Source organism: Salmo trutta, chromosome 40 (genome assembly GCF_901001165.1).
Source record: "Salmo trutta chromosome 40, fSalTru1.1, whole genome shotgun sequence".
Taxonomy (NCBI): Eukaryota; Metazoa; Chordata; class Actinopteri; order Salmoniformes; family Salmonidae; genus Salmo; species Salmo trutta.
This window is the reverse complement of record NC_042996.1, coordinates 5,672,661-5,694,780: the sequence shown is the minus strand read 5'-3', so window position 1 is coordinate 5,694,780 and position 22,120 is coordinate 5,672,661. Positions and strand designations below refer to the sequence as shown.

At 44.1% G+C, this 22,120-nt stretch overlaps 1 protein-coding gene across 1 annotated transcript in view; it reads right to left on the bottom strand.

The window, feature by feature from the left end:
- The window catches only part of LOC115180120 (staphylococcal nuclease domain-containing protein 1), a 317,205-nt gene that overhangs the window by 271,902 nt on the left and 23,183 nt on the right, over nt 1-22,120 (bottom strand). The window contains exon 10 of the mRNA XM_029742020.1: nt 13,988-14,092. Within this exon, the coding sequence (XP_029597880.1) occupies nt 13,988-14,092 (105 nt within the window). The remainder of the gene's footprint in view (nt 1-13,987; nt 14,093-22,120) is intronic.

The following is a 22,120-nucleotide window of genomic DNA, read 5'->3' as shown; positions in this document are numbered from 1 at the left end:
AGGAGGAAGGAGAGAAAGAAGACTGACAGATAGCGAGGCAGACAGAGATTTGAGGAGGAAGATGAGGAAAAGAGAGGAGAAGAGAGGACAGCCTCTATCCATCTAAATCTCAAACTATAAATATCTGTGTAGAGATTCTATCCCCTAGAGCGGACACATCGAGCCCATGTGACCCAAGGACGCATCTAATGTCACCTTGTGTGAGGACACAGCGTCCCAGTAACCATGGCAATGGAACACAAAAATACAAGTGGCTGGGAGCAAGAGATGGAGAGATGGAACGATAAGGCCCTAAATCATTTTTTTTTTTTTAAAGAGGGCCATAAAACGATTCCACAAGGCCCGGGAATCGATAGGCGGTATTGATCCGCAGGAACCACACAATATTTTACCATGTGATGGGTCTAATGCATTTTGTATGACTCCAGCTACTGAGCCTTCACATAAACTGGCCATATAAACTAATATACTGTTCTGTCAACAATTGGCAATGTCTAACATCAGACTCATCCTACTTCCACCTTTTACAGCGCATGATAGAAAATGCTAAAAAACATTGCTCTGCCCATTTCACAGTCCTGTAGGCCCATTGATGTTCATGGTAGGTGGCATGTCTGTAAAATACACACTCAAGCTAACTTAAGGCCTCAAAGGATGGCATCGATCTGTGATAAATGACACAGGGCAGAGAGAAACAGGGGATGTGCTCTAATACCCATTTAAACAGTCATTCCCTTCATTAACTTCTTTGGGAACGGGGGGGGGGGGGGGGGGGGCAGTATTGAGTAGCTTGGATGAATAAGGTGCCCAGAGTAAACTGCCTGCTACTCAGGCCCAGAAGCTAGAATATGCATATAATCAGTAGATTTGGATAGAAAACACTCTAAAGTTTCCTAAACTGTTAAAATAATGTCTGAGTATAACAGAACTCATATAGCAGGTGGAAACCTGAGAAAAATTCAACCAGGAAGTGGGAAATCTGAGGTTTGTAGTTTTTCAAATGATTGCCTATCCAATATACAGTGTAAATGGGGTCAGATTGCACTTCCTAAGGTGTCCACTAGATGCCAACAGTCTTTAGAATGTTGTTTCAGGCTTCTATTGTGAAAGGGGCGCAAATAAGAGCTGTTTGAACCAGTGGTCTGGCTGAAAGCCTTTAGTTTAGTCACACGCGCGGCCGTGAGCACTTGTTCCGTTCCGTTCCTTTCCTTTCCTTTCCTTTCCTTTCCTTTCTAATGACAAAGGAATTGTCCGGTTGGAATATTATTGAAGATTTATGATAAAAACATCCTCAAGATTGATTATATACATCGTTTGACATGTTTCTACGAACTATAATGGAACTTTTTGGACTTTTCGTCTGGACTTTGTGAGCGCGCTTTGTGCATTTGGATTACTGGACTAAACACACAAACAAAAAGGAGGTATTTGGACATAAAGATTAACTTTATCAAACAAAACAAACATTTATTGTGGAACTGAGATTCCTGGGAGTGCATTCCGATGAAGATCAAAAGTGAATATTTATAACACTATTTCTGACTTTTGTTGACTCCAAAACATGGTGGGTATCTGTATGACTTGTTTTGGTGGCTGAGCGCTGTACTCAGATTATCGCATGGTGTGCTTTCACCGTAAAGCTTTTTTGAAATCTGACACAGCGGTTGCATTAAGGAGAAGTTTATCTATAATCCTATGCATAACACTTGTATCTTTCATCAAAGTTTATGATGAGTATTTCTGTAAATTGATGTGGCTCTCTGCAAAATCACGGGATGTTTTTTAGAGGCAAAACATTACTGAACATAACGCACCAATGTAAACTGAGATTTTTGGATATAAATATGAATTTTATCGAACAAAACATACATGTATTGTGTAACATGAAGTCCTATGAGTGCCATCTGATGAAGATCATCAAAGGTTAGTGATTAATTTTCATCTCTATTTCTGCTTTTTGTGACTCCTCTCTTTGGCTGGAAAATGGCTGTGTTTTTTTGTGACTATGCGCTGACCTAACATAATCGTATGGTCTGCTTTCGCCATAAAGCCTTTTTGAAATCAGACACTGTGGCTGGATTAACAAGACGTTTATCTTTAAAATGGTGTATAATACTTGTCTGGTTGAGGAATTTTAATTATGAGATTTGTTTTGAATTTGGCGCCCTGCAATTTCACTGGCTGTTGTCGAGGTGGGACGATAGCGTCCCACATATCCCAGAGAAGTTAACAGTGACAATATTGAAAGACAAGGAAAGGAAGCCATTTCAGAGGATTGAGACAGTTGGATATATAACCGTATAGATACTGTAAATACAATAAATTCCCTGGTTTCCCGAAGTCCTGGTTAGAGGATTTCTGGAATCTGGAGTTCCTTATTATTCCCTCCTACCATGGAAAACCAGGGAATTTCTTGAAAAAGGTCCTGTAATTTTGCAGCCCTAAACAAGAGTTATCCATAATTCACTGATTGAACACAAAAGAGGAAATCATATAGAATGGGCTAGCTAGTCAACGTGAAAGTGTCTCGGAGTCAGGTCCCCCGTCCTTTCCCCCACCATTATATTCAATGCTACAACTGAAGGTCGTAGAGAAAGTCCTATTTGATGGCGATGCACTTAGTCCCAACGTGACACTAATATCAACATAATTCCCTCTGGGACTTATATTCTATTTGGGGTAAATTCCTTTCACTATAAATGACTCCTGGTTGAGACTAAATGTATGACTAGCACAAAAACATGACACTGGCTTGTAAAGAGCTGCGTAGCTGTAGGGGATTGAAAAAAACAAGTGGAGGGGTCACGACCTACTGACCCCGAGGATGGGGGTCATGTGGTGTGGAATGTGCTGGTATGGGGGAGGAGTGTGGGATTGGGGATGTGTGTGTGTGTGTGTACAGTGCCTTGTTAAAGTATCCGACCCCATGGATTTCTTCACATTTTATTGTTATGTTTCTGAATATTCTGTATTCTTCTATTCACTCTGTCATTTAGTTCATCATTGTGGCGTCACGACAATATCAATCCATCCTCAGCTTTCTCCCATCACAGACACTGAACTCTATGTTCATTTCAAAATCAACAATGGCTTCATGGTAACATCCCTGAGCAGTTTCCATCCCCACCTGCACCTCAGTTCAGAAGGACAACTGCATCTTTGAGGTGCCTGAGTGGTTTGATACATCATCCACAGTATAATTATTGACCGTGCTTAGAGATATATTCAGTGTTTGATTTGTTATTGTTACCCATTTACCAATCACTGCCCTTCTTTATGAGGCTTTCAAAAAGCTTCCTTGGTCTTTTTAGTTCAATCTGTGCTTGAAATTCAATACTTGACTGAGGGACCTTACAGATGTATACATGTACACTACCGATCAAAAGATTTAGAACACCTACTCACTCAAGGGTTTCACTTTATTTTTACTGTTTTCTACATTGTAGAATAATAGTGAAGACATCAAAAATATGAAATAACACAAATCGAATCATGCAGGAACCAAAAAAGTGTTAATATTTTAGATTCTTCAAAGTAGCCACCCTTTGCCTTGATGGCAGCTATGCGTACTCTTGGCATTCTCTCAACCAGCTTCATGAGGTAGTCACCTGGAATGCATTTCAATTAACAAGTGTGCCTTCTAAAAAAGTTAATTTGTGGAATTTTTTCCGTTCTTAATGCATTTGAGCAAATCAGTTGTGTTGTGACAAGGTGGGGTGGGTAATTCAGAAGATAGACTTGGTCTTTTACCAAATAGGGCTATATTATGGCAAGAAAATAAGCAAAGCGAAACAACAGTCCATCATTACTTTAAGACATGGTCAAAAACCATCAAGCGCTATGATGAAACTGGCTCTCATGAGAACCACCACAGGAATGGAAGACCAATAGTTACCTTTGCAGCAGAGGATAAGTTCATTAGAGTTACCAGCCTCAGAAATTGCAGCTCAAATAAATGCTTCACATAGTTCAATTGACAGATACATCAACTGTTCAGAGGAGACTGTGTGAATCAGGCCTTCATGGTCGAATTGCTGCAAAGAAACTACTACTAAAAAGGACACCAATAAGAGAGACTTGTTTGGGCCAAGAAACACGAGCAATGGACATTAGACCAGTGGATATCTGTCCTTTGGTCTGGAGTCCAAATGAGATTTTTGGTTCCAATCGCTGTGTCTTTGTGATACGCTGTGTGGGTGAACGGATGATCTACGCAGGTGTATTTCCCACCGTAAAGCATGGAGGAGGGGGTGCTTTGCTGGTGACACTGATTTATTTAGATTCAAGGCACACTTAACCAGCATGGCTACCACAGCATTCTGCACCGATACACCATCACATCTGGTTTGCGCTTAGTGGGACTGTCATTTGTTTTTTAACAGGACAATGACCCAGCACACCTCCAGGCTGTGTAAGGGCTATTTTACCAAGGAGAGTGATGAAGTGCTGCATCAGATGACCTTGCCTCCACAATCCTCCAACCAAATTGAGATTGTTTTTGATGAGTCGGACAGCAGAGTGACAGAAAAGCACCCAACAAGTGCTCAGCGTATGTGGGAACTCCTTCAAGGCTGTTGGAAAAGCATTCCAGGTGAAGCTGTTGGAGAGAATGCCAAGAGTGTGCAAAGCTGATATCAAGGCAAAGAGTGGCTATTTGAAGAATTTCAAATATATTTCAATTTGTTTAACACTTTTTTTGTTACTACATGACTCCATGTGTTATTTCATAGTTGAGGTCTTCGCTATTATTCTACAATGTACAAAATAGTAAAAATAAAGAAAAACCCTTGAATGAGTAGGTGTCCTAAAAACTTTTGTACGGTAGTGTGTGTGTGAACAGAAGAAGGGTTAGTCATTCAAAAATCAACCCCTATTATTTCACACAGTCTCGGTTTTGGGGCGGCAGGTAGCCTAGTGGTTAGAGCGTTGGACTCGTAACCAGCAGGTAGCCTAGTGGTTAGAGGCAGGTAGCCTAGTGGTTAGAGCGTTGGGCCAGTAACCAGCAGGTAGCCTAGTGGTTAGAGCGTTGGGCTAGTAACCAGCAGGTAGCCTAGTGGTTAGAGGCAGGTAGCCTAGTGGTTAGAGCATTGGGCCAGTAACCAGCAGGTAGCCTAGTGGTTAGAGGCAGGTAGACTAGTGGTTAGAGCGTTGGACCAGTAACCCAAAGGCTGCTGGATCGAATCCCCGAGCTGACAAGGTAAAAATCTGTCGTTCTGCCCCTGAACAAGGCAGTTAACCCACCGTTCCTAGGCCGTCATTGTAAATAAGAATTTGTTCTTAACTGACTTGCTTAGTTAAATAAAGGTTCAATGGAAAGCCACATCGTACTCCTATACTCATTTAGCCTTGCCTAAAACAAAGGGGCTGAATATTTATGCAACAACTATATTTTAGTTATGAACATTTTATTCATCTTGTAAAAAAAATGAATAAACAGAAATTTACAAAAACAAAATAATTAAATCCATTTTAATCCCACTTTGTAACACAAACTGAAGAAATCCAAGGGGCCTGAATACTTTTGCAAGGTGCTGTGCGTGGAGTGCATTTCTGTGTGTGCAGACGCCGCAAAGTGTGTATGGCGTGTGCACGCTGGCTAGCCTGTAGAGAGAGAGAACGAACATTGAAGATGGAACTGTACATTGGGGGCCTTTGACTGCATGTGTAAAAACCTCCCTAAATAAATGAGCATGAAACAGTTGTAGAGAGAGACGGAGGGAGGGAAAAAGGAGTACACAGTGCCTGAAGCTTTAATACAAGACATACATGGCGCTAGCTCAAAAACACAAACAAAAACACACCCCGGCCATGTCAACAAACACACACACACACACACACACACCAACTCCAGGGTTCTCCTGGAACTCATTAATGATAGAATGTTTATATTTGCAGATGGCAGAGGCCTGTATCTTTGGCACATGACATGGACTATAGAAAGTGGATTAGCTGAAGAGACTGGTACCCAGGCTGCAGTCATCCATCTTCCACACACGACACACACTCACTATAACATCCCCATCCTCTACGATCTTCAACGACACACAGATTTTTTAGTTTTTTTAACATCCAAGTGCTCCTTTTTCTGTTTCTGGAAGAGTCCTCATGTGAAGTATCCTGAGGTAAGATGTTTTTATTTATTAAAGTCACAGCAGCTTTCCCCGTTTCTCTTGCGTCTGCGTATGTTTTCCGTACTACCACATCACAATGCTACGCAGGTTGACCCATTGACGTAGCTAGCTAACACACTCCGCTAACTCCACTGTCAGTCTCACTGAGAACAATCATCATCATCATCATCATCATCATCATCATCATCATCTCTGCCTACTCTATCGTAGGCGATGACATAAGAGCTGCAGGGTTGTGCGTGGGCCAAAAACTTTCAGCCAATCGCAGGCAAGGAGCACGGGGTCCAACCGGCGTAGGGGAAATGTCAAACAGCCAATGGGGTGTGAGATGAGTCACGGGGGACGTGCAGTGGGACGACCCCAGATGACGGGGTCAGCGCGCCACGCTGGAGGCCACAGGCACAACAAAATGAAGAGAACGCATGGAGAGACATGAGGGAGGAAGGGGGGTATGAAGGCATGAGGGAGTGAGATAGATGGCGAAAGAGCAAGAGGGGTGAGGGCATGAGCAGAGCAAAACAAAGAGGGGAAGAGCTACAGAATATAACATCTTCCAATAAATACAAACAGACTACAAAATAACACCAGGCACTTTGATGGCAAATAGATACTGTACGCAGAAGCATGACACACACACAGTTTAGCTGTAGAGATGAAAGGAAGCTATTCTGTCCACATAAGTATGAGACATACACACTAGCTACAGCAAGGAGTCAGAACTATACATTCCACCTAAGGATGAGACACTTCCTGTGTATGTTCCCATTACATAAAGAAGACGGTTTGTCGTCATCTCTTATGCTATACGTTAACCCCCCCATTACACACACAGGGAGGGAGTGGGTATAACAGTGACTCATTGAGCTGTTCTGACATCTCCCCCCTCTACTATTGCGTTTTCTCCAGGCTTGTCCTGCTGCCTGCTACTGCTGCTGCAGAGGCTGGCTGGAGAGAGGGAGGGGAAGAAAAGAGCTGACTCCAACCCGGCCTGCTCAAAATAACTCCCATCTGAAAATACACCACTGCCACACCAGAGGAGAGGAGGAGAGAGGGAAGGAGACAGATGGGAGGGATGAGAAAGTAAGAGGGGAAGAGTACATGGTTGAGTGAAAAAGAGAACGGAGAGGCGCCCAGAGGGGGGGAGAGAGAGAGAGGAAGCAAAGCCTAAAAAGGGTTGGTACCCTTAACATGAAGTCACGTTTCACTGTGACTAGTTACCATTGGTCCCACAGCCTGTCAATCAAAGGACATGTCGATGTCCCATGGTTGGAGGAAGTCCCAGCAACCAGAAAGGGAAAGAGGGGGGGGAGCAGAAGAGAGGGCTTGACAGCGGTTGTCATAGTTCATCTGTGCACTGGTCATCGCATCTGGCCCTGGAACCTCCCCATACAGCCACACACACACACACACACACACACACACACACACACACACACACACACACGAGTGGCCCTGGAACCTCCCCATACGGCCACACACACACACACACGACTGGCCCTGGAACCTCCCCATACGGCCACACACACACGACTGGCCCTGGAACCTCCCCATACGGCCACACACACAAACACACGACTGGCCCTGGAACCTCCCCATATGGTCACACACACACACGACTGGCCCTGGAACCTCCCCATACGGCCACACACACACACACGACTGGCCCTGGAACCTCCCCATACGGTCACACACACACACACACACACACACACACACACACAGGACTGGCCCTGGAACCTCCCCATACGGCCACACACAGGACTGGCCCTGGAAACTCCCCAAAGTCCCAATTCAGCTTGGAGGGACAGGGAGGGGGTACACACACACACACACACACACACACACACACACACACACCCCACCCCCACCCCCCCTGTCTTTTACTGTGGAACTGAGGGAGGTCACAGAAGGCAGTGTAGCCACAAGCTGTGAGCGGGTGTAAGACTACTTACGAGAAGCCAATTCCAGTCTGTCTACTGACACAGGCAGCTTAGGAGAACATGTGTGGGCTTCCTAACAAAATCAGGCAACTGATCAGGAGTGAGATTAGCATTTAGCAGACATCTGGCAGTAGGGAAAGTAGGGCTAGCAGAGATGTCACCTTACATATAGTGCACGTACGTGGTGACATTTGGGATGTGGTCTTTCTGTCACCCCAGAAGCACGTCAGACAACTGGACCAGCAACACTGGTGACTTCCTTCCACTTCCAACTCTCAAACACTTTCTCTCAAGGACAAATGCTGTAGTGTGTCAATATGCATGTGTCCTTCCTACTCTGGGCGTCGCTTTTGGCCTTTACGTAACACTAGGGTTAGCTAATAGAACGGACAGAGCCACAGAGACAGAGCCACAGAGACAGAGCCACAGAGACAGAGCCACAGAGACAGAGCCACAGAGACAGAGCCACAGAGACAGAGCCACAGAGACAGAGGAACATACAGCAGTGAAAGCACATCTTTGTCTCCATATGCTGGTCTTAACCCCTCTCCCAGCCTTCCCCAAACATACGACCGTGCAATGGAGCACAAAGTACATGCTGTCAAAGCATCTGGTACAGCCAGAGAGGGAGAGAGATGGGGATACAGAGAGAGAACTACAGAAAAGGAGGGAGAGAGAGGGATACAGAGCGAGAGATACAGAGAGAGCTACAGAAAAAGAGGGAGAGAATAGAGGGCAGGGAGATTGAAGAGATGGTGGCGGGGGAGGAGTGGGTGGATGGATGAAGAGAGATGCAGACATGCCTGTCACAACAAAGGAAGCAGAGGCATACTGTACAGACACACTGGCCAATGAGGGAAGCAATGACTCTGCAAAGGATAAAGAGTAGAAAACACAGACACAAAGAGCTACCTGAGCCCTATACTACGAATCAGGTTTGACGAGTTATTGAGGTAACTTTGGTCAACTCTGAGTTCAACTCAGAATAACCAGTATTACAAAAGTCGCACGCCTTTTAGCCAGGTAAAAATGTTTATCCCAAAGAATCCTTCAGAACTAAAAGGCTACCTCAGGGCTAACTCAATTTATCCTGAATGAAGTGTCTGAGCCACGAGTTGAGGACCAATGAAATCAGATATCCTCCCTCTTGCAAAGATTACGTCATCATGTCCTTCATTTGAAGACTACTGATTAAATATTTTATTAAATCAAATGTATTTTTTTGTATAATTCTTTAAAAAAAATGTAATACCTATCACATTACACATTTAGTAAAGGATTTGCTTTCCTGAGATGGCCTTTCGCAAAGTTCTAAATACAAACTGACAGCCGCAACCAACCAGAGACATAATCCATAGATGGTAGTTCACATTCAAGACAAAACTGGCAGCCATTGCTAGTGTACCCATGAGTTTAACAGTCACATTACCAGGGTCAGAGGTCACAAAACCCTTCTAAACTCAGCAAAAAAAAGAAACATCCTCTCACTGTCAACTGCGTTTATTTTCAGCAAACATAACATGTGTAAATATTTGTATGAACATAACAAGAGTATGTATGAACATTAACATAACCTACCGCTCCCATTCCGATCCAACAGGTCCCAGACATGCTCAATGGGATTGAGATCCGGGTTCTTCGATGGCCATGGCAGAACACTGACATTCCCGTCTTGCAGAAAATCATGCACAGAATGAGCAGTATGGCTGGTGGCATTGTCATGCTGGAGGGTCATGTCAGGAAGAGCCTGCAGGAAGGGTACCACATGAGGAGGATGTCTTCCCTGTAACGCACAGCGTTGAGATAGCTTGTTGTCATTGCAGGCACAGTCCGAAGATGCTGTGACACCGCCCCAGACCATGACGGACCCTCCACCTCTAAATCGATCCCGCTTCAGAGTACAGGCCTCGGTGTAACGCTCATTCCTTCGACGATAAACGCAAATCTGACCATCACCCCTGGTGAGACAAAACCGCAACTCGTTAGTGAAGAGCACTTTTTGCCAGTCCTGTCTGGTCCAGCGAAGGTGGGTTTGTGCCCATAGGCGACGATGTTGCCGGTGATGTCTTACAACAGGCCAACAAGCCCTCAGTCTAGCCTCTCTCAGCCTATTGCGGACAGTCTGAGCACTGATGGAGGGATTGTGCGTTCCTGGTGTAACTCAGGCAGTTGTTGTTGCCGCCATCCTGTACCTGTCCCGCAGGTGTGATGTTTAGATGTACCGATCCTGTGCAGGTGTTGTTACACGTGGTCTGCCACTGCGAGGACAATTCACTGCAAGGACGATCAGCTTGTTCATTGAACAAGCATGGGAAACAGTGTTTAAACCCTTTACAATGAAGATCTGTGAAGTTATTTGGATTTTTAAGAATTATCTTTCAAAGGACAGGGTCCTGAAAAAGGGACGTTTCTTTTTTTGCTGAGTTGTTGTATTATATGTCTATGGCCACAAGGTAAAGAAGGAGTGATAGGGGTGGGAGGAAAAGATAGCTGTGCATTAATCAGCACAGCAAAGACGGCATTAACGATAAGTAATAAAATAAAGACGACAATTCTAAAAGTCTATTTCACACCATAGCCTGATGAATTTGCAAGATAACTTTTCTTTCAGCACAAATGTAAAGCGTGGCACTGACTCGGCCATGGATTGACGTTTCAGCATTGTCTCAATGCACGAGCAGTTACAAGCCTGCTAGAGTTAGCGGCAGGCGGATGAGTAATATCCACCGTCGTAATACGGATGAAGCCTGACCTGGAATGTGAAGCTAACTGAATCTGGCTAGCTTCATACAGTTTAAGAGCAGCAGGTAGCCAAGCGTTTAGAGCGTTGGGCCAGAACTGAAAGGTCGCTGGTCAGAATACCCGAGCCGACAAGGTGAAAAATCTGCCATGCGCCCTTGGGCAAGGCACTTAACCCTAATTTGCTCCAGAGGCACCGTACTACTATGGCTGACCCTGTAATACAACACCTATCTGGTGTATGTGACAATACATATTTATTTATTTTTATCCGGAGTAGATCTAGCTTGTTTCATAGTATACCACTCTGATCCACAAGAGACAACGCACCAGAGACAGGGGACAGAGAATGAGAGCAATAAGGGTGAAAGGGAAGGGAAAGAAGGAGAGGGACAAAGAGAGAGGAGGAGGAGTACAAAGTATTCTAATGATCTGAGATGCTAACAATGGAAGGGAGAGAGGGTGAAGAGGGGACAAGGGAGGAGGGGAAGATGCAGCATGAAGGGTAATAGAGGAAAAAGTAAGTGTATACCCTATAAGCCTCCAACTGCTAAATCATTGTCTATATTGACAGATTAATGTTCTCCCTGTCTGCAATAATTAAACATTACAATATGAATAGAAATCCCTATGACGATCTTCAGACACCTCCAGTCTAAATTAGAAGAGATTATGCCATCTTAAACAGCATTCTGAGTAGGCTATCAAAAAACAAATAAAGATACAAAATCAGACATTAAAAAAAGCTTTAACCAGTCATACGCTTCATTTTAATGTGTATTGTGCCCATTTCGGTATATGACGGCAACCATTTTAAATCCATCTGCCGACTAGTAAGTATTGAAAGGTAGGCTATTCAAAAGCAACAGAAAAAAGGCCTGCAGCATATATTTGCTCCTACACTGCCTTGTCCGCATGTGAAGTGTTTCTTTAGCCGTATCTGTCCAAAACACCTGAGCACCCAATACAGGGTTTGTGGGTTGCAGGCTTTCGTTCCAGCCAAGCAGCAACGCACCCGATTCTACTCATCACCAATCAAGACTGATGAGTTGAAGTAGACTTGTTGCTGCTTGCCAAAAGCCTCCAATAACACTGGCCTCATTGTACAATGAGATGTATCCTACGTAATGAACTGCCTATGAGGAGATATTGAACCACTCTTGGTAGGAAACAAGGTTCCGTCTTCACAGGGATTCCAGCCCACTCAGAACACTGTACACCCAACACTTCCAGCAAAGCATTAACATTTCAGTCATTTAGCAGAATGCATACATTTTTCATTCATTCGTTTTAGATACGTCAGTCAGCACATTGGTAACTAATAGTTACTGTCAGCACCATTAAATACAGTACAAGAATTCACCAATGAGGCTTTCTTTTGTATATCGCTCTTCTTTGTCTTCCATGCCACAAAGAGCTTCTACGAGATAATAGTCCAAATTGAATTGGCTTGCGTCAGAAACAAAAAGCCTGTTACTGCCCACAAGAAGTACTCAACTCCTCCAAGTTGCTCTCAGGGCTCGAGGCCATAGAAGTAGGATTCTGCTGCTAACTGCTCCTCTCCAACACCAACGACTTCCTATTGACGCAGGCTGAAGGACAGCGGAAGAGAAGGCTGGCGTACTGAATGTACTTGACAACTAGGAACAATACAGGTAGGAGAAAGGGAAACAGGAAATGCCTCCTCCTCAGTCTCGGTTAGTGCTGAACCATCACGCAATCATAGTCTAGGTAGAAGTTGTTCCTGGTCCTCAACACTGATCTAGGATCAGATTACCCAACCCACAACCCTAACCATTAGAGGGGATGGTAAACTGACCTGGTATCAGTGGTAAGGGGGTACCATGCAGTCACAATATAGGGAACAGGGTGCCATTTCAGACAGAGCCCAGCATCAGGGAGGAAATAAAGGGAAACCTGGGCTCCTGAGTGGCACAGCGGTCTAAGGCACTGCATTTCAGTGCAAGAGGCGTCACTACAGTCCCTGGTTCGAATCCAGGCTGTATCACAGCGGTCTAAGGCACTGCATCTCAGTGCAAGAGGGGTCACTGCAGTCCCTGGTTCGAATCCAGGCTGTATCACAGCGGTCTAAGGAACTGCATCTCAGTGCAAGAGGGGTCACTGCAGTCCCTGGTTCGAATCCAGGCTGCATCACATCTGGCCGTGATTATGAATCCCATAGGGTGGCGCACAATTGGCCCAGCGTCGTCCGGGTTTGGCCGGGGTAGGCTGTCATTGTAAATAAGAATTTGTTCCTAACTGACCTGCCTAGTTAAATAAAAGGTTACCTTTTTTATTTTTTACCAGAAAGTGCCTCCTCCTCCAATTACACTGAGTGCCGAATCATCATCATGGGGCCAATAGCAGACGGGGTCAGGGGTCGCCAGCTAATTCCAGTCTGGTCGTCCTGGCGGTGGCCACATGACTATATTTAGCTACTGTTCTTCTTCCATCATTAAGGGCTCCATTAAAAAAACTCTGTCCATCTCTCTCTTTTCTTATTATACCCGACCAGAGAGACACTGAAATCTGATTAGGACTCTAGCAGGGCTTAGATGGGAGGAAACACACAAATGGAGGAGTGGAGAAATACAGACATGTGGATGTGGTAGGGGTGTGTGTTTGTTGTGTACGAGAAGGGAACAGACAAAGTTGTGTTCTGATAGCATGAGTGTGACAGAGTAGTGACCGGTTAAGTATGCGTGCATATAATTGTGTGAGTGCCTGGTGACAGTGAGTGTGCGTGGTGACTGGGAGTACATGAGAGGTGAATGAAAGACTGTCAGTGTGTGCATTTGTCTCTCATTGTGTGAGCGCGGCGAGCTGTGAGTAAGGGAAAGGATGGATCAGCCCACTTCTCTGCAGTGCTGCACTCAAACACACAGAGGTGGGTGGGAGACACATAGAGAGACACAGAGACTGACACACAGAGGTGGGTGGGAGAGACGGAGAGAGAGACACAGAGACAGACACACAGAGAGAAGAGAGAGAGACAGACAAGGAATGCCTTTTCAAAGAAGACTGGGGGAGGGAAAGTGCCTTTCCAAACAGTGGCTCTGACAGCAGGCGCCCCTATGGAGCTGGTAATGATCCTCTGTGTCAGGGTGGCCAAGCCAAGGACAAGACACCAACACACACAACACAAAGATACAGAGACGGGAGGGGGGGTGTGCGTACCTCGCCCTCGATCCTGGGGGGTCGGATGCTGGACAGGTGGATAGTCTTGTACTCGCCAGAGTTAAGCTTGACCACGACGGCGTCCGCATTGACGACCTGCATCACCTGGGAGAGAGGGAGAAAAGGAGGGAGGTCGAAAGGGAGGGGTAAGAGAGAAGGGGGAGAAATATTGTGGGAGAAAGAAGGGACGGGACACAGAGATGGTGGGATAAAGTGGGGAGGGAGGAGAGAGAGTGGGAGGAGGAGCAGGAGGGAGGGAGGGGAGGGAGAGAGGTTAGTGAGGCAGCCATCGCGGCCCCATTTGGAGGACAGAGAGGACAGCTGCTTTCTAGAGAATTGGCTCTGTGGGCTGAGCTGAACAGAGCCTCGTTTACACAGAGCAGAGAACAGAGAGAGAAGGCTTTAGTCCGACAACAAACAATTCCAATGGTATTCATCACATACTTCGTAAACAACAAGGTGTAGACAAACAGTGAAATGCTTAGTTACGGCTCTTCCCAACAATAAAAGACACAGAAAACAGCAATAATAGAAAAAGGGCAAATGTGTAAAAAAGAAAAAAGTAATAAAATACACAGAGTAACAGTAACTTGGCTCTATACAGAGTAACAGTAACTTGGCTCTATACAGAGTAACATTAACTTGGCTCTATAGACAGAGTAACAGTACTGAGTCAACATGCTGAGGAACAGTAACTTGGCTCTATACACAGAGTAACAGTAACTTGGCTCTATACACAGAGTAACAGTACTGAGTCAACATGCTGAGGAACAGTAACTTGGCTCTATACACAGAGTAACAGTACTGAGTCAACATGCTGAGGAACAGTAACTTGGTTCTATACACAGAGTAACAGTACTGAGTCAACATGCTGAGGAACAGTAACTTGGCTCTATACACAGAGTAACAGTAACTTGGCTCTATACACAGAGTAACAGTACTGTGTCAACATGCTGAGTAACAGTAACTTGGTTCTATACACAGAGTAACAGTTACTTGGCTCTATACACAGAGTAACAGTAACTTGGCTCTATACACAGAGTAACAGTACTGAGTCAACATGCTGAGTAACAGTAACTTGGTTCTATACACAGAGTAACAGTTACTTGGCTCTATACACAGAGTAACAGTAACTTGGCTCTATACACAGTAACAGTACTGAGTCAACATGTTGAGGAACAGTAACTTGGCTCTATACACAGAGTAACAGTACTGAGTCAACATGCTGAGGAACAGTAACTTGGTTCTATACACAGAGTAACAGTACTGAGTCAACATGCTGAGTAACTAACTTGGCTCTATACACAGAGTAACAGCACTGAGTCAACCTGCTGAGGAACAGTAACTTGGTTCTATACACAGAGTAACAGTAACTTGGCTCTATACACAGAGTAACAGTACTGAGTCAACATGTTGAGGAACAGTAACTTGGCTCTATACACAGAGTAACAGTACTGAGTCAACATGCTGAGTAACAGTAACTTGGCTCTCTACACAGAGTAACAGTAACTTGGCTCTATACACAGAGTAACAGTACTGAGTCAACATGCTGAGGAACAGTAACTTGGTTCTATACACAGAGTAACAGTAACGTGGCTCTATACACAGAGTAACAGTAACTTGGCTCTATACACAGAGTAACAGTAACGTGGCTCTATACACAGAGTAACAGTAACTTGGCTCTATACACAGAGTAACAGTAACTTGGCTCTATACACAGAGTTACAGTACTGAGTCAACATGCTGAGGAACAGTAACTTGGTTCTATACACAGAGTAACAGTAACTTGGCTCTATACACAGAGTAACAGTAACTTGGCTCTATACACAGAGTAACAATACTGAGTCAACATGCTGAGGAACAGTAACTTGGTTCTATACACAGAGTAACAGTACTGAGTCAACATGTTGAAGAACAGTAACTTGGCTCTATACACAGAGTTACAGTAACTTGGTTCTATACACAGAGTAACAGTAACTTGGCTCTATACACAGAGTAACAGTACTGAGTCAACATGCTGAGGAACAGTAACTTGGTTCTATACACAGAGTAACAGTAACTTGGCTCTATACACAGAGTAACAGTAACTTGGTTCTATACACAGAGTAACAGTAGAAGAGCTGTCGGACTTCAAAAAGCCAAACCACTTCCAAATTACTGAAACAGTTTAACCCTTTTTATCAATAATTTCTTGGTTGGAAGCTGCTCCTTCTCTATGGCTATCACTGCCACTGTTTTGGCCTACATCACTCATTTTCCTGATTAATCGTGGCTACTCCATCACTCGAGGTGCTAAGTGGTTTTTAGTGGGCGTGTACCTCTCCATGTGCATATTGTCACTTCTCTGCACGTTCCTGCTGCGTCAGAGGTGAAATGGACTGCTGTACCTAATTATTCTATATCGACATTATCGAAAATGAATCCAAATGTTTTTATATCGTTATTGAGGTAAGTAATTACCTCAATTATTGATATATCGCCCAGCCCTAGTAGATATCTACATATAACTATGAATAAAGTCAGTCTACAGCACCGTATACTGTAGCTACACAGCAGAGCAGAGGGAGAGAAGAGCTGTAACCTACAGCACCACTCAGAGCAGAGGGAGAGAAGAGCTGTAATCTACAGCACCACTCAGAGCAGAGGGAGAGAAGAGCTGTAACCTACAGCACCACTCAGAGCAGAGGGAGAGAAGGGCTGTAATCTACAGCACCACTCAGAGCAGAGGGAGAGAAGAGCTGTAAATCTACAGCACCACTCAGAGCAGAGGGAGAGAAGAGCTGTAATCTACAGCAACACTCCACGTACTGAACGACCTTAAAACTTCTTAGGGCTAGGGGGCAGTATTGAGAATTTTGAAAAAAATATGTGCCCATTTTTAACTGCCTCCTACACCAACTCAGAAGCTAGAATATGCATATTATTGTTCAGGTTTGGATAGAAAACACTCTGAATTTTCTAAAACTGTTTGAATGGTGTCTGTAAGTATAACAGAACTCATATGGCAGTCAAAACCCTGAGACAAATTCTGACAGGAAGTGGATACCTGATGTGTTGAATTACCTTTAAGCCTATGCCATTGAAACACACAGGGGCTTATTAATCTTTGAGCACTTCCTATGGCTTCCACTAGATGTCACCAGTCTTTACAAAGTATTTTGAGTCTTCTACTGTGAGATCTGACCGAACAAGAGTCATGGAACGGTGATGGCCGATTAGACTCTGGCGCGCGAGTTCATGTTGGGTACTCTCGTTCCAATACGTTTTAAAAGAGAATGCAATCGTCCGCCTTGAATATTATTCATGTTCTGGTTAAAAAAGGCACTAATGATTTATGCTATACAACGTTTGAACGAACGTAAATATTTTTTTCCCCCTCGTTCATGAAGTGAAGTCCGGCAGGCATAGATCATGTGCTAACAACACGGAGCTTTTTGGACATAAATTATGAGCTTTTTCGAACAAAACTACATTCGTTATGGACCTGGGATTCCTGGAAGTGACATCTGATGAAGAGAATCAAAGGTAATGGATTATTTACATAGTATTTTCGATTTTAGATCTCTCCAACATGGCGGTTAGTCTGTATCGCAAAGCGTATTTTTCTGGGCGCAGTGCTCAGATTATTGCAAAGTGTGATTTCCCAGTAAGGTTATTTTTTAATCTGGCAAGCCGGTTGCGTTCAAGAGATGTAAATCTATAATTCTTTGAATGACAATATAATATTTTACCAATGTTTTCGAATAGTAATTATTTAATTTGTTGTGCTGATTTGACTGGCGGTTATTGGAGGGAAACGATTTCCTGAACATCAACGCCATAGTAAAACGCTGTTTTTGGATATAAATATGAACTTGATAGAACTAAAAATGCATGTATTGTCTAACATAATGTCCTAGGAGTGTCATCTGATGGAGATTGTCAAAGGTTAGTGCATAATTTTAGCTGGTTTTCTGCTTTTGGTGACGCCTGTCTTTGAATTGACAAAACATTACACACAGCTATTGTCAATGTACTCTCCTAACATAATCTAACTTTATGCTTTCGCCATAAAGCCTTTTTGAAATCGGACAACGTGGTTAGATTAAGGAGATGTTTATCTTTCAAAGGGTGTAAGATAGTTGTATGTTTGAGAAATTTGAATTATGACATTTAATTGTTTTCAAATTTGGCGCTCTTGATATTTCACCTGTTGTTGATAGGGTGTACCAGGGGTGGCACGCTTGCGTCCCACATAGCCCCTAGAGGTTAATATATTCACATTGCAATTGTCGGAGAAGTCAAGTACATTATAATGAACGATTAACATGGTCGTTTTGTGATGACTTTTAGATGTAACAATAACACATTATGTAATACATCCCGACAACGAAATGTACCACCCAAACATTGTAAAAAGATTTTGAAACTATACATCCTACTATCACAATTATTTCTGCATCTTCATACATTGTAGAGCATCACATTGATCTATAGCAAGTCCTTTTAACTTTCGCTAAACTGTTTGTTCCACAGTTCCAGCCTCAAACGCACACAAGTCCGCGAATTGTATATACACACATTCCACATGGAGAGGGGATTCCCGGGAGAGAAGGGGAAGAAACAGAGAGATGGACATCAGTCAGGATTCGCGCCATGACTGATCCATCCCACTCCAGTGAAAATGACTACAATCGCTCTCCATTTTACCAACAGTTTTTTTCCTCTCCAACGCAGAAGGAGAAACAGATTGGTAATAAAGTGATATGAGAGAGAGAGAGAGAGAGTGCTGGGACTGGCTGGGACAGAGGGAGAGGAAGAGGATGGCTGCCAAAACATAAAGAGAAATGACTGACAGACCCACTTGTGACATTCACACACAAACATGAAGTCTACATCAAGCTCAGCTGGGGAACAGTGGACAAGTTGAGGCCCACCCGCCCACACAGAGAGATCAATGTGTGGTATATAAACAAAATGGGCTGTACATCAAGATCACTTGGGAAAGGCACAAACACACCCACTCAGACCTACCTGTGACATACCCAGCAAACATGGGCTGTACATCAAGCTCACTTGGAAGGGTGGGCAAACATATCAAGCTCACTTGGAAGTAAGCACACGCACGGGTCACACACACTTGGTCGGATCAATGATCCAACCCCATCAGATCTTACATTGTTTTAGAGAACGAAGGATGAGGGAAGGTATGACTAGTATTTGAACAGGCCCCAATTGCTGAGATATACATGGGAGACAACCACCCTTGGATACCAGTCAAGCTTGTGTGGGCGGCTATTGGGAATCGGGCTTGGAGCTAGACCAATTTTAGAGAAATCCTGAACACACAAGCACCTCCCTCGAGGCATTCTGAGATGCTCAGTTAGTCCCATAGCTGACTGGGGGGAGAGAAGAAGAGAGGCAGACGGGAGAAATAATACATCTGCAAATAGTTTTACCGTTGGGGACGGAGGGAGAAATTAACCTGCCCACATACACAACACACTGACAGACAGAGAGAGAGAGAGAGAGGACTCCTAACACCTCAGTTCCATGGTCCCAGTGCGGGGGACTCGAAGCGCTACACATCTCTCCATTTCCAAAAAATCTAATCTGTTGTACCAACCTACACACTCCTCAACATTGTAACAAGGTTGTTCTCCAACTCTGGCACCACAAAGGAAAACGTGAGTCTCCTTCCTCTCTCCCCAAATAAATAAATCAACGGTTATGTTGAGAAGAGAAGCAGAAAATGGCTGGCCAGCACATTTAGACTGGGTAATTGGCATCTGTTTATTCGAGAGAGAGAAAGGACAGCGAGAAATACACAGATGGGGAGAGAGAGAGAGAAATACACAGAGAGAGAGAGAGAGAGAGAGAGAGAGAGAGAGAGAGAGAGAGAGAGAGAGAGAGAGAGAAAGGACAGCGAGAAATACACACACAGAGAGAGAGAGAGAGAGAGAGAGAGAGAGAGATAAATAGAGAGAGAGATAAATAGAGAGAGAGAGAGATAAATAGAGAGAGAGAGAGAGAGAGATAAATAGAGAGAGAGAGAGAGAGAGAGAGAGAGAGAGATAAATAGAGAGAGAGAGAGAGAGAGAGAGAGAGAGAGAGAGAGAGAGAAATAAACAGACGGGGAGAGAGAGAAATACACAGACGGGGAGAGAGAGAAATACACAGATGGGGAGAGAGAGAGAAATACACAGATGGGGAGAGAGAGAAATACACAGATGGGGAGAGAGAGAAATACACAGACGGGGAGAGAGAGAAATACACAGACGGGGAGAGAGAGAAATACACAGACGGGGAGAGAGAGAAATACACAGATGGGGAGAGAGAGAAATACACAGACGGGGAGAGAGAGAAATACACAGACGGGGAGAGAGAGAAATACACAGACGGGGAGAGAGAGAAATACACAGACGGGGAGAGAGAGAAAGGACAGAGAGAAACACACAGACAGAGAGAGCGAGAGAGAAAGTGTGCCTTTCGACTCTGTGTGGGTGCCAACAAGAGGTATGTCCAGGCTGAGTCACTCTAGGCCAGGGGTCTACAAAAGGTCAAATCACCAGCTACTAGTAGCTCGCCAAACAATTCCCAAAGTATATGAAATTATTCATGTTTTACATCACAAACTGTCATAAACAAATCTCAAGTCTCCGACACCGCAAGCTCCCAGCTACTAACGCAGCACTGACATTATCCCACCCCTAGTTAACCACTATGGCTTAAAGACCTTTATTTAACCAGGTAGGCCAGTTGAGAACAAGTTCTCATTTACAACTGCGACCTGGCCAAGATAAAGCAAAGCAGTGCGACACAGAGTTACACATGGAATAAACAAGCATACAGTCAATAACACAATAGAAAAAAAAGCATGTCTATATACAGTGTGTGCAAATGGAATGAGGTAGGCAATAAGTAGGCCATAGTAGCAAAGTAATTACAATTTAGCAGATTAACACTGGAGTGATAGATGTGCAAGTAGAAATACTGGGGTGCAAAAGAGCAGAATTGTACATTTTTAAAAACAATATGGGGATGAGGTAGGTAGATTGGGTGGGCTGTTTACAGATGGACTATGTACAGCTGCAGCGATTGGTTAGCTGCTCAGATAACTGATGTTTAAAGTTAGTGAGGGAAATATAAGTATTCAACTTCAGTGATTTTTGCAATTCGTTCCCGTCATTGGCAACAGAGAACTGGAAGGAAAGGCGGCTAAAGCAGGTGTTGGCTTTGGGGATGACCAGTGAGATATACCTGCTGGAGCGCGTACTACGGGTGGGTGTTGTTATCGTGACCAGTGAGATGAGAAGGTGGAGCTTTACCTAGCATAGACTTATAGATGACCTGGAGCCAGTGGGTCTGGCGACGAATATGTAGCGAGGGCCAGCCAACGAGAGCATACAGGTTGCAGTGGTATATGGGGCTTTGGTGACAAAACGGATGACACTGTGATAGACTGCATCCAATTTGTTGAGTAGAGTGTTGGAGGCTATTTTGTAAATGACATCGCCAAAGTCGAGGATCGGTAGGATAGTAAGTTTTACGAGGGTATGTTTGGCGGCTTGTGTGAATGAGACTTTGTTGCAAAATAGGAAGCCGAGTCTAGATTTAATTTTGGATTGGAGATGTTTAATATGAGTCTAACCTAACAATATCTGCCAAAGAATTAAGCAATATTGCCTCCGTCCGTCTGTCGCGTGCGTTTGTCTATCACTCCGTGTGTGGCCAGTTGATGTGATAATTGTTTGGTGGGTTGACAAATACTTTCCCCAAAACCTCTTCAACTAAATGTTAACTGCAAAGTAGTATATCATGAGTAAGTATATAATTAGTATTTATTATTTGCAAACATTTCATTGTGATCAGCAGCAGTCATAGCCGCAGGAAGGAGGGGTGCTGAGGGTGCTATAGCTCCCCACTGAAAAATCTGGAAAAAAACGAAATGCTCTATTTTTTCACAAAAGTAGCGTACTGGGCCTTTACTAGTCCTGTATTAGTGGACCGATATAGCAGTCTCTAGCGCAGGCAAAACATTTACATCTACCCCCCATATTTTACCAGGTATATTGACAAAACGGTGTACAGGAGAAAGTAGTGGACTAAGGACAAGGAGAAGAGTTGCAGGGGAGAGGAGAAGAACGTGCCTAT